The sequence below is a fragment of the Macrobrachium rosenbergii genome, chromosome 17 (genome assembly GCF_040412425.1).
Source record: "Macrobrachium rosenbergii isolate ZJJX-2024 chromosome 17, ASM4041242v1, whole genome shotgun sequence".
Taxonomy (NCBI): domain Eukaryota; kingdom Metazoa; phylum Arthropoda; class Malacostraca; order Decapoda; family Palaemonidae; genus Macrobrachium; species Macrobrachium rosenbergii.
This window is the reverse complement of record NC_089757.1, coordinates 7,917,279-7,930,831: the sequence shown is the minus strand read 5'-3', so window position 1 is coordinate 7,930,831 and position 13,553 is coordinate 7,917,279. Positions and strand designations below refer to the sequence as shown.

At 34.9% G+C, this 13,553-nt stretch overlaps 1 protein-coding gene across 5 annotated transcripts in view; it reads left to right on the top strand.

Moving 5' to 3' along the window:
* Positions 1-5,629, top strand: part of LOC136847700 (glutamate receptor ionotropic, delta-1-like) — a 29,476-nt gene extending 23,847 nt beyond the window's left edge. For all 5 annotated transcript variants that reach the window (XM_067119548.1, XM_067119547.1, XM_067119545.1 and 2 more), the window contains one exon: positions 3,153-5,629. In XM_067119548.1, the coding sequence (XP_066975649.1) occupies positions 3,153-4,805 (1,653 nt within the window). In that variant the 3' untranslated portion in view covers positions 4,806-5,629. The remainder of the gene's footprint in view (positions 1-3,152) is intronic.
* Positions 5,630-13,553: the final 7,924 nt, after the last annotated feature.

The following is a 13,553-nucleotide window of genomic DNA, read 5'->3' as shown; positions in this document are numbered from 1 at the left end:
AAGATCCACAGTTGTATATACATAGATATGTTTGTAATTGTAACAAACTGGACCTTTCGCACGGTTTCCAACGTTACTTCAGCTATAAAATGATTTATGAAATTTAGTTAGAAAGTAAAATAGAACAAAAGAGTAAATATTTTAAAACCAAACAATATAAATAGTCAGAGGGGCACTTCAAATGTCATGGCGGAATTACCTGTCAAGTACGAATTTTGTGACTACCGCCTTTTTTTGGGTGCTTCAAATTTTTCAGGAGGGCAATAAATCCTTTTTTTCTGGTTTTGCCGAGTGCTTTCAGGATAAAAAATTTTAGGGTAGCCCAGTCCTAAGAAATCATCAGATGTGTTTATAAATGCACTGTCGCATATTTTAAAAGCTATAAAAGGTACCTCACAAGATTGTGTTTAACCTGTTGTGTATTTGCTTCCGTGTTCGTATTTATAAGGTAAACAATGAAGCGAAATCCGGTAGTTACCCGTTGAACCATTCCATCTAAAAAGGTCATTTACCTGTAGTGCTCCATTTCAGTCGAAAATTTGATGCTGGGTGCGAGAGCATTTTCTTCTTCAGGAAAGCGCTCAGCCAGTTCAGAAAAATACGCTTTATTGCTCTTCTGAAAAATGGCAAAGATCCTAAAAACGATGCTGGTCACAGCATTTCTTACATGATAAGCAGTTCATCCGTAACTGCCGACGAATTGCCCTTCTGACTATTGATATTAATCGTTTTATTAATCATTTTATAGCTGAAGAGGCATGTTGAAAACCATGGGGGAACTCCTATTGTTAAACAAACAAAATAAACAATATAATATATACATTCAACTTTGCATTAAAATATTTTTTTTTTAGATATATATATATATTTATTAACAAAAAAGGAATTTGCATTAATATATATATATATATATATATATATATATATATATATATATATATATATATATATATATATATATATATATATATATATATATATATATATATATATATATATATATATATATATATATATATATATATATATATATATATATATATATATATATATATATATATATATATATATAATGCAAATTCCTTTTTTTTTATTAACAAGGTCTGTCCTTACTAAAAATATACAAGCGAATTTGTGTGAGTGTACAAACAAACACCATATCGTTCTATTTTGGAATGGCTCAATGATCCACAGCTGTACATACAAATGTATGTTTGTAATTATAACAGGCGATTTCACGTGTTATCTAACGTGCGTCGTCAGCTATGAAATGAGGTATGAAAACGGTCAGCGTAAATATTCTAAAAATGAACAATATCAGTAAACATGAAGGATATTCAAAGGCTGCCGCGTATGGATGAATTAATTGTCAGGCAAGAATTTTGTGAATATCATCTTATTTGGATCTTTTTTCAGTTTTTAAGAACTTGAAGAAAAACTTTCTCTTGCTTGACTGAGGGTTTTCAAGAATATAACGAATAAGAAAATGCGCCGAAGTTTCTTCGATGCAATCGAGTTTTCTGTACAGCGTATAATGCTGTACGAAACTCTCAGCCGCGGCCCATGAAACTTTCAGCCACGGCCCGGTGGTGGCCTGTGTTGTTGGCAACTATAGCGGTGCCAGAAGGACGATCATGCTAACTTTAAAGTTAAATAGAATAAAAACTACTAAGGCTAGAGGGCTGCAATTTGGTATGTTTAATGATTGGAGGGTGGATGATCAACATACCAATTTGCAGGCCTCTAACCTGGGTAGTTTTTAAGATCTGAAGGCGGACAGAAAAAGTGCGGACGGATAGACAAATAACCATCTCAATAGTTTTACTTTACAGAAAACTAAAAGGTTAGGGTAGCCCAGTCCTAAGAAAACATCAAACATGATAACAGCGTTTATAAATTCACTGTCGCAGATCAAGCCCTGATCAGAAGGTTCCTTAAAACATTGAATTTGACCTAATTTGAATGGAAGAAAAGTTGTGCATATGTATGTCTATATTCGTATTTTTCCGATAAACATTGAATCAAAATTCGATATTTCCCTGTTGATCCTCTACATCTAAAAAGGCAAGATCACAGTGATCTGTTTCAGTCGTAAATTTGATGCTTGGTTTGAAACTTTTTTTTTTTTTTTTTTTTCATTTTGTCTTGAAAGCGCTCAGCCAAGCAAGAAAAGGGTTTTATTGCTCTTCGGTAAAGCGACAAAGATCCAAAAAGATCTGTCATAAAATTCTTAGCTGATAAGTATTTCATTTACAACTGCCTATGAATTGTCCTGACTACTTATATTAACCGTTTTTAGAATGTCTACACGTCTGCTTTATACTACTTTACTATATTCATATTTTATTTTATAGATGAAGGTGCGTGTTGGAAAACACGCAAGAGCTCATGTTGTTTTGATTACAAATAAACATGTATATACAACTGTATATATATATATATATATATATATATATATATATATATATATATATATATATATTATAATTATATATATATTTATAATCCCCATCTGTCATTTATATGAACTTTCTTTGTAAACATACTTTTATATTTCTTCAGTCTGCTAAGTAAAGGACTAGCGTCGAAAGGCCTCGCAGCACTCCAGTGTTTCCGTTTCCTTCGTGGATTTTATCTTTATTTATATATTCATCACGTTCCATATTTTCGTGATTCAGATTCAGTTATACATATATATATATATATATATATATATATATATATATATATATATATATATATATATATATATATATATATGTATTGTATATTGTATATACACAAGCACATTTTTTAATAAGTTTTTCCCATTTCCAAAAATATGTTTCTGAAGTTGACATGATGATCTCTAAAGCTAGTGACTTAAAAATTATTTTTTATATACATTTCAGCCATTGCATAAAGTTGATAATGAGTCTGCCCTATTTCGCTATTTTGAAAGTTAATATAACGGACATTAAGGAAATAAACTTTTTCGGCTATTAAAGCAGAAAGTGTAGTAGTTCTCTTATAAACAACATCTGCTTTTAGTTTATGGGCAGGAAATAAGTGAGCGTTCATTAGGGTAGTGAATAGATATAATATCTTTATTAAAACTAATAAGAGTCAATTAATTTTGATAAAAACCGGCTGTCATTCCTCCACCTTTCCAGGTATATGACCTGTTGACGGATGTCCTCAAGAGAAGAGATACATGGGCTCGAACCATATGTGACTGCTACCTCTTTTTTCTGAATGAGTTCGAAGACTTCAGACACCATGCTGCTGTCAGTCACTATCACCAGTCAATCCACGACCCCCAACCAATGCCTTTGTGGAACTACCACGCCTATCACTTTGTCATTTTACCCACCCACCGCTCTAACATGTCAATTGGGCCACAGGATATTTTTTCCCTTTACAACTTCCAAAAGACCGCAAGAGTGATAGTCTTTCAGCCTGAGGATGACTATGTGCTGGTCTGGTCACATCAGCTCTACAAACAAGGTTCGGGCTTGAGATACCTCGGCATGTGGAAAAGGGGAGTATTTCGTGGGCGTTTACAACAGCTTTTCGAGAAGGCTCTCGAAGATTTTGATGGTGCTCCTCTTCGGGTTGCGGCATTTGACCACCCTCCCAGCGTCGTCTATGCTTATGACGAACATCACAACATCGTTAGCCGCATGGGCGTCGATATGCAAATTGTGAAGAGTATTGCCGAGGCCATGAATTTTACCCCTGAATTCCTCGAAGTCCCTCACGACGAGCTTTGGGGTTACGAACTTCCAAACGGCACGTGGACGGGTCTGGTCGGGAAAGTGTTCTATGAGCACGCAGATATCGGCGCCTGCAACGTATTCCTCGAGTTGCATCGCTGGATAGTGGTCGATTACTCCGCTCCCTATAATTTTGAGCGCGGTTGCTTTGTTGCTCCTTCGCCGAAACCTTTACAGAATTGGAAATCTCCCGTCTTGCCCTTTGCCTGGGATACCTGGATTTCCATCGCTGTGTTTCTGTTGGCTGGAGGTTTCCTCTCATACCTGATAGCCACTTTAAGCATGAAACCAGAACCCCGGGAGTTTCACAGCCTTTCCTACGACTACCTTTATATTTTGGCCATTTTGACAATGCGAACCGGCTACGCTGTCCCATCGCACACGCCACTTCAAATCTACATAGGTTTCGTCGGGATACTCGGCCTCATTGTATCTACAGCTTATTCTGCCAACCTTGTGGCCTTTTTATCAGTCACCCCAATGTCGGCACCCATTGACACGATGAAGGAGTTATCGGCCAGCGGCCTAAGGATCGGGGGAGTAGCCTTTTGGAAAACCCAGTTCGCCGCGTCTATTGACCCTGTTGTCCAAAATTTCGCGAACGTCTTGGAAAGCGACTTGGATTTTGGCTCACTCTTTGATCGCGTGGAAGCGGGCGACTTTGCACTGATTGAAAACAAGCAGTATCTAGAACTCCAGGCAGGAGCTCGATACACTTACGGCAGCAGAACTACCATTCGTATCGTAGGGGAGTGTCTCCTGCCCTACAGTATAGGACTAGCCTTCCAGAAGAATTCTCCTCTGAAACAGGTCTTCGATGGGGCTATTTTGCGACTGTTCGAGTCTGGAGTCGTAAGTAAGTGGCAAGAGGAGGTCGTGGATTACTTTAGGCAGCAGTACAAGGAGAAAAGACAACAGAAAGCAGTAGCTGTGCAGAGTGACAACAGGCCCCTAAAACTGGAGCAGCTTCAAGGGGTATTTTACGTTCTGGGTATAGGGTGCATTTTATCGGCACTTCTCATGCTGGCTGAAGTCTTGGCTTTGCTTTAGAGGCTGTCTGCTTACAGGATAACGGGATAATAACTACCTTCACCAAACAGAAATTTGAATTACATCTTTATAATCGTGTTAAAACAAATTAACTTTGCTTGACAGGTCATTTGCTCTGTTATTAAAGTAGTGCGCAAATATTTACTTTTATTAAGAGTCCTTAGAAATTTACGAATTTCTCCATGTGTGTGTGTGTGTGTGTGTGTATGCAATGTGTAATGCTGTCTTTTATAATGGGACAAATAACGTTTCGATTAACTTGATTTTGAATTCTGAGAGGGGAAACAGATTACTAATTAAAACCCCGATAAATACTTATAGTCTTCGATTTTGAGGTTTTAATTGCCGCTAAATTATTTTTGTGCTAATTTCCAAAGACTTGACTAACGCATCGTTCTTGAGCGAGGAGCTGGGATTCTATGTGCTGATAAAGTTTCGGTTTAAATCCATTTGGTCGTTTTATCTAAATGCCTCCTTATCGTCGTGAGCATCATTAAGTTGTAAACATTTTTTATCATTGTACATTTTATCGCATCTCCTTCCTCGTATCATCGTTTTGGTTACTATTGTTGTTATAGGTACTCATACTTTGCGTTTACACTGTAAAGTCTCCGTTCATCGCGTACTTTGTAATGAACATGAATGTGCACGTTCTGAGCTAAGGAATGTGCAACATATAAGAAGATATGTTCGACAGTGGAAAGAGCAAACATCTGAAAGGACAAGATTCATAATTCCACCCGAATTTCAAAATCTTGATTCTGGAGAGAGATTCCTCCAGTATGATTCTGGAGCCAATGATGAAAATCGAATATTATTGTTTATCACGAATGATGGCATTCAGGATTTAATTAAGAAGATATAGAAACTGGGTTATAGATGGAACGTTCAATGTGTCACCTGATGTGTTCTGTCAGCTATCTGCAATGCATGTGCAAGTTGAAAGTTCTAGTTTTCCACGTGTTTTTGGAAAACAAAACAGAAACGACCTAAAAACCTGAAACAAATAAAAATCTGGTACATTCAGACCCCCACGTGGTAATGAGTGATTTTGAAAAGGCTTCGATAAATGGACTAATGATTTTTTCCCAAACTGACCACACTGGTTTAGACTTCTGCCAGGCACTCTATAGAAAGATTGTGAGCCAATCAAAAATAGAAAAATCGAAAGCGGATTTAGTTAAAGATTGATGTTTTCAGCCCTGGCTCTCCTCCCGATGATGTTCAGGCTTTAATGTCAGAAGATGAAGATAATCCTGAAGAATTTCTTTCCTATTTTGAATTAACGTACGTTGGTGTTATGAAAGATGGAACGCCGTTATTTCAATTCCTATGTGTGGAGCTTTGCTTGCCACAACAACAGCATTGAAGGTTCATGCTTTTTTAAAAAATATCACACACTGTCATCCAAATATCTGGAAGTGTATTGCATTTTTCTGAAGGAAAATTTTAGTTTTCAAAAATGTTTTTGAACACTTCTTCCTAACAAAGTGCAAACATCAAAGATAAACTGAAGAGAACTGTCGACTTTATAACACAGACAATAAAAAACCTTCGATCTAATAATCTCCATTCATTTTGAATAAAAAATGTTCTTGTTTGTAAAAAGATCCATTTTATTTCATTATATTATAATGACATTTTTATGCTTTCAGTCAATAAAACCTCATGCCTTTCATTTTTTTAAATTTTTATATATATGAAATGTCGATGAATAAAACTTTTAAGTTTTAAATCTTAACGCTTTATTGAATAAAACCCCATTCCTTTTTTATTTATTCTAAAGCACTGTCAGGGTTTCGCCAGGCTGGGCTTCAAATAATAAAATAAGAAAAAGAGAAATTGTAGTTTTGGTTGAGCAATTATATGAAAATAATAGATCGTACCACCTTCATTTAAAGATTTTCTGAGCTCTAGCTTTTAATTTGTCAATGGCAATATTCCTCACTGTTTTTTCTCAATGGCAGTTTTCTCCACTGGCTATTTTCCGCCTGATGTTTTTAACTGGGCTTTCCTAGAACAACTTCATGAGTCACCCTTCCAGACAAATCAGAAGAGGATTTTTGGGTTTTACTGAAGAAGATAACCATGTCTTTTACCATGATGTGTTTTTGTCCCAGTGTATTAACGTATTCTAAGAAGGGCCGTATAAATAGTGGAATAATCCGATGGTGGACCATTGATGAAAAGTAGGTACCTTATTCTTGCTTATGGGACCTTTGTTGTCGTGAGAAGATATAGTTGAATCCTCCCCATGCCGGAATCTTTGGATTATCATTCACTTCAGATCTTGGATGGATATTGATTAAAAATTTATTTAGTTCCTTTTAAACATAGGTACTAACAACATTGAAATCCCAATTGAAGGGTTGGTGACATGCTATTCTTGCTGAAAAATTTTGTTTGCTTTGTTCTAAAGCAGTGGATCATCACAGAACAAATTAAAGGATCTTTTGCTTTGTTCTAAAGCAGTGGATAGTAGACACCTTCATTGCATTTTTTTTGTTCTAAAGGTGGATAGGACACCTTCAAGAACAAATTAAAGCATATTTTGCTTTGTTCTAAACAATAATACACCTTCAAGAACAAATTAAAGATATTTTGCTTTGTTCTAAAGAGTGGATATTTCAAGTAACAAATTAAAAATTTTGTTTGTTCTAAAAATAGTCAAAGAAAAATTAAAGGATATTTTGCTTTGTTCTAAAGCAGTGGATATAACACCTTCAAGAACAAATTAAAATCATATTTTGCTTTGTTCTAAAGCAGTGGATAGTAGACACCTTCATTAAAGCATATTTTGCATTCTAAAGCAGTGGATTTGAATAAAAAAATTAAAGGATATTTTAATTTGTTCTAAAGTTTAGTAAAAAATTATCCATTTTATGTTCAAAGCAGTGGATATTATAATTAAATTTTTTTGCTTTGTTCTAAAGTCAATAGTAACACCTTCAAGAACAAATTAAAGCATTTTTTGCTTTGTTCTATCTTTTATGGATATGAAACCTGCAAGAACAAATTAAAACTATTTTGCTTTGTTTTGGATAAACCTTCAAGAACAAATTAAAGCATATTTTGCTTTGTTCTAAAGCAGTGGATAGTAGACACCTTCAAAACAAATTAAAGCATATTTTAATTTATTCTAAAGCAGTGGATAGTAGACACCTTCAAGAACAAATTAAAGCATATTTTGCTTTGTTCAAATAATGGATAAATAGACACCTTCAAGAACAAATTAAAGAAATTGCTTTGTTCTAAAGCAGTGGATAGTAGACAATTTCAAGAACAAATTAAAGCACATTTTATTTTTTCTAAAGAGTGGATAGTAACACCTTATCTTCATTTAAGCATATTTTGCTTTTCTAAAGATAGTAGACACCTTCAAGAACAAATTTTAATTTGTTTGTTCTAAAGCAGTGGATAGTAGACACCTTCAAGAACAAATTAAAGGATATTTTGCTTTGTTCTAAAGCAGTGGATAGTTTTCACCTTCAAGAACAAATTAAAGGATATTTTCCTTTGTTCTAAAGCAGTGGATAGTAGACACCTTCAAGAACAAATTAAAGCATATTTTGCTTTGTTCAAAAGGTGGATATTTTCAAGAACAAATTAAAGCATATTTTGCTTTGTTCTAAAGTGGATAGTAGACACCTTCAAGAACAAATTAAAGGATATTTTGCTTTGTTCTAAAGCAGTGGATAGTAGACACCTTCAGAACAAATTAAAGCACATTTTTGCTTTGTTCTAAAGCAGTGGATAGTAGAACCTTCAAGAACAAATTAAAGCATATTTTGTTTGTTCTAAAGCAGTGGATAGTAGACACCTTCAAGAAACAAATTAAAGCATATTTTTTTGTTCTAAAGTGTGGATAGTAGCCAAGCATATTTTGCTTTGTTCTAAAGAGTGGATAGTAGACACCTTCAAGAACAAATTAAAATAATTTTGCCTAAAGAGTGGATAGAGACACCTTGAACAAATTAAAGCATATTTTGCTTTGTTCTAAAGCAGTGGATAGTTACACCTTCAAGAACAAATTAAAGGATTTTGCTTTGTTCTAAAGCAGTGGATAGTAGACACCTTCAAGAACAAATTAAGATATTTTGCTTTGTTCTAAAGCCTGGATAGTAGACCCTTCAAGAACAAATTAAAGGATATTTTGCTTTGTTCTAAAGCAGTGGATAGTAGACACCTTCAGAACAAATTAAAGCACATTTTGGTTCTATATTGATTAAAACAAATTAAAGCATATTTAGTTTGTTCTAAAGCTGGATAGTTTAAACAAATTAAAGGATATTTTGCTTTGTTCTAAAATGGATAGTCACCTTGAAAACAAATTAAATATTTTGCTTTGTTCTAAAGCAGTGGATAGTAGACACCTTCAAGAACAAATTAAAGCATATTTTGCTTTGTTCTAAAGCAGTGGATAGTAGACACCTTCAAGAACAAATTAAAGCATATTTTGCTTTGTTCTAAAGCAGTGGATAGTAGACACCTTCAAGAACAAATTAAAGCATATTTTGCTTTGTTCTAAAGCAGTGGATAGTAGACACCTTCAAGAACAAATTAAAGCATATTTTGCTTTGTTCTAAAGCAGTGGATAGTAGACACCTTCAAGAACAAATTAAAGCACATTTTGCTTTGTTCTAAAGCAGTGGATAGTAGACACCTTCAAGAACAAATTAAAGCATATTTTGCTTTGTTCTAAAGCAGTGGATAGTAGACACCTTCAAGAACAAATTAAAGCATATTTTGCTTTGTTCTAAAGCAATGGATAGTAGACACCTTAAAGAACAAATTAAACCATATTTTACTTTGTTCTAAAGCATTGGATAGTAGGCACCTTAAAGAACAAATTAAACCATATTTTGCTGTGTTCTAAAGCATTGGATAGTAGGCACCTTAAAGAACAAATTAAACCATATTTTGCTGTGTTCTAAAGCAGTGCAAGGTATCTGCATTTTCAAGCCCCTTTTCAGAGCTAGGCCTCTACTCAATTGAGGTCCCGCTTTTCCTGTACCTCTTTCACGCAATCTATATCCATCATTTTCTTGGTCTTTATCTCTTCCTTCCTTCCCTGCAGTACTTCTGAATTTGATCCTCTAGTCTCCACCTGCAGATGCTCTGATCCATCCTTTTACCTATGGTAATTCATTTACCTACTGCTGCGTATCCCCTCATTTCCATCCCTTACAGTTTTTATAACCATAGTTAATAGGTATTTTAAAAAGTTAATCTTTTCAGTTGCATTCACCACCATCCACAATTCATGTCTACAGAGGGGAGATGGTTCAAAAGTTCCTTTGTATATTTCCTAATCTCATGCACACATCCTACTGCCTTTCTCGTTTCACCCACTCTTGACACTCTTCTTCCCTCATATTACTGTCGTCCGAAATATTTGCTCACAAATACTTATAAGAATCTCCTGTCCATTCTGTCTTGGTCCATAATAACATCCACTGCACTATTTTCCTGATTCCCATTTACTCTTTTAACATTGGTTTTGCTTATGCTGACACTCTCAACTTTCTCATCTTGCAAGCGCTCTCAAGCTCTGACTAATCACTGCAATCTCTCTTCACTATCCCTAATAAGTACTGAGTTACCTTCTTACATCAGTCATTGCTCTTTCTATTCTTGGTTCAACCTCTTTTCCTAAAGCTTTGCACCCTCATTTATGATCCTATCTCTGATTTCTCTATCATGCCATCCATAAATATGATGAAGAAACTTAGTAACACAACAATCTCATTTCAAAATCCCATTTTTACACCATTCACTCATCCATTTACAAATTTCACCACTTATTTCACTTCCATCTGAAAATATTTTTATTGCTCAGCAGTTGACCCTCTATCGCACACTTACTCAAGCTTCCTCCAAATTACAATCCAGTCATATGCTTTTTAGGTCTATGTATGCCACATGCAGCCTTTTCCCTTTACTCTCAAACTTCTCACTTAACTTTTTCATAATAAACACTTGATCAATACTGCCTTACCTCTCAAACAAAATCCTGCCATACACCTTCCCTGGTATACTGAGCAAAGTTATGGTTCTATAAGTCTCAGTCTTCTCCACACCTCTAGCATTATGCAAATGGACATTATCCATCTTAACCATTACTTTAAAACCTTCCCCTTATCCAGACATACTTTACACACCCTAGTCAAACTCAATTACATTTTTACCACCATACAACAGTATGTCACTAGTAATCCCACCAATTCTGGTGTCTTTCCATTTTTCAGTCTCTTAGCTGCCTTCCTCATGTCCTCAGCTGTAACTTCCACAAGCAGTTTCAAACTTACCTTAGCCTTGCCCACTCTTGCACCATCCAGCTCGCCTTCTATCCTATCTTTCACATTCAGCAAATCCTCAAAATACTCCAACGACATAAGATTGCATTCTCTTCAGAGAGCACACCTCCACTTACATCTCTTATTCTGGGATCCATTAACATTTCTCTCTGCATTTATATACTAGTGCAACTTTTTATTCTTCCTGAAGTATTTGCTAATTTTTACTTCCATTTTTTATTATATTCATTCTCTTTCGATCTTACTTTCTTTTTTAAATGTAGGCTATGTACTCCTACATACAATTCTTACTTTCTTTTTTTTTGAATTGTATGTACTCCTACATACAATTCTCCCTTCCATCTTGCGATTCTACCTCAACCAATCATTTTTTTTTTCTCATAAACTTCTCAGGCCCTCATTCTTCCACTCACTATCTTTATTCGCCTTGCTGACTCCATAACACCACAGCCTGAAATTTTGCACTCTTTATATATGCCTTCAGCTTCTTTGTATATCACCCTAAGCCATTTTTTTTTTCATGCTCTCCTCACGACGTCCTTACTATACACACTTGTCTTGATTAGCCTTACAACTACTTTCAACCCTTTCTCTCCAACTTGAACATCCATCTGTCCAAACTTTTGCTTCAATCAAATATTGATAATATATGTTTCTAGTTACTCCTCTTCTCCCACTACATTTATCATCTTGGTATTCTCTATCCTATCCTTTGGAATTAATACATGATGTAACATATTTATTTCCGCATCATTTTCTCATTCTCAGGTATATATACAGTATATAGATTTGTACATACATACACACACAATCACACACACAATCACACACACACACACACACACACATACACACACACACACATATATATATATATATATATATATATATATATATATATATATATATATATATATATATATATATATATATATATATATATATATATATATATATATATATATATATATGTTTCAATTTTCTTTTATAGAGAATACTCCTGATCAACCATGGTCAAGGTTTAGAGGCACTGAGGGACTAGATTAGTCCCAGTAGCCAGTGCCCTCTTAAACCTTGACCCGTTGATGGGGAGTATTCTCTCTATAAAGAAATTGAAACATCCCTCTGTTTATCACAATTGTATAGACTTAACTATACTTTATGGTCACATTACTGAAGTTCTGAAAAACAATAAACGTTTTAGTATGTTCTCTCTGTTTTCGGATTTTGGTCTACTCAGTAGAAGACAGTCTCTCATTATTAGGTAAAAAGTTTTCAAGAACCAGAGGGAAATGCTCTAGTCTTTGCTACACCTTTCCTTCAAATTAAGTCGAGTTTCTTGGTGTGGGCTCTGAAAAATACTGAGGAGTCTAGTCCATCACCTGATACCTTTACTTCCACTCTGATTTCTGGTTCCCATCTGATATATTTGTGTATGTGGTCGCCTGGTGGATTTCTTCATTCTATATTTTAGTATCTAAAATTTTCATAACTTCCTCGTGTAGCTTGTGAGTGTTTTAATCCCCGTTGTAATTTGTTCTAAAAATGTCAATAAACATTTCCTTTACCAGAGCGCTGACCCTCTATTTCATAATGTGTTTACATATTTAAGTTTTAGTCTCAAGTATTTTGCAGCATTCTACCGCTCCAGTTTCTAATCTCATTGCGCATATTGCTGTATACTTCGGTGCTCTAAAGTTGATCCTATGGGCTTTGTTTTCAATGACCTGAAGTCTGGTTAGCTCCTTTTTGTTGGGAATAAAATTTCGGTAAAATATAGGCCTAGTAGGATAGGTAGTACTACACTGTTCCGGAAAACATTTTTAATCATTAGCCTACTGCAATTCCTGGCCGCTACAGAAGCCTTTTCATTGATGCACTTTTCATCTTTAAAGCAATTTATTTTGTTTGATAGCATCGCTCTAAGATACTGAACTTTGACTCACTACCTTAACTCCTGTTTCTTCAGAGGGGCTTTCATGTTTTAAGTTAGGATATTAACTTATCTTGTCAGTATTCTTTGGTTATTAAATCAGCATCTTTATTGCTGTTATTGCGTCATGCAAAATGAGCAAATTGGAGCCTGTCGTCTGCAAAAAAATATATATACTGTATATATATCGCTCCTATTCTGCTTATTACTTTCCTAAGCTTTCAGCACTAAGTTCTTTCCAGTTATTACTAAGATCCTCTTGGGATTCCAATAATCCTCAGTTTTGTAAGAATTATCTATTAACATCAATTATGACAACGAAATCTGAAACTTCCCGGTTCACTTTAAAAATGACACAGCATATATATTTGTAAACGAAGCAATGTTCGAAACAGACCAACGACACTTTTCCAGGAAACAAAATGGTTCGACAACCTCCGTGTTGGAAGTCTCGACCCTTTCTCGTTCGAGCTGCTTTGCCAATACAGAATTTAGGTA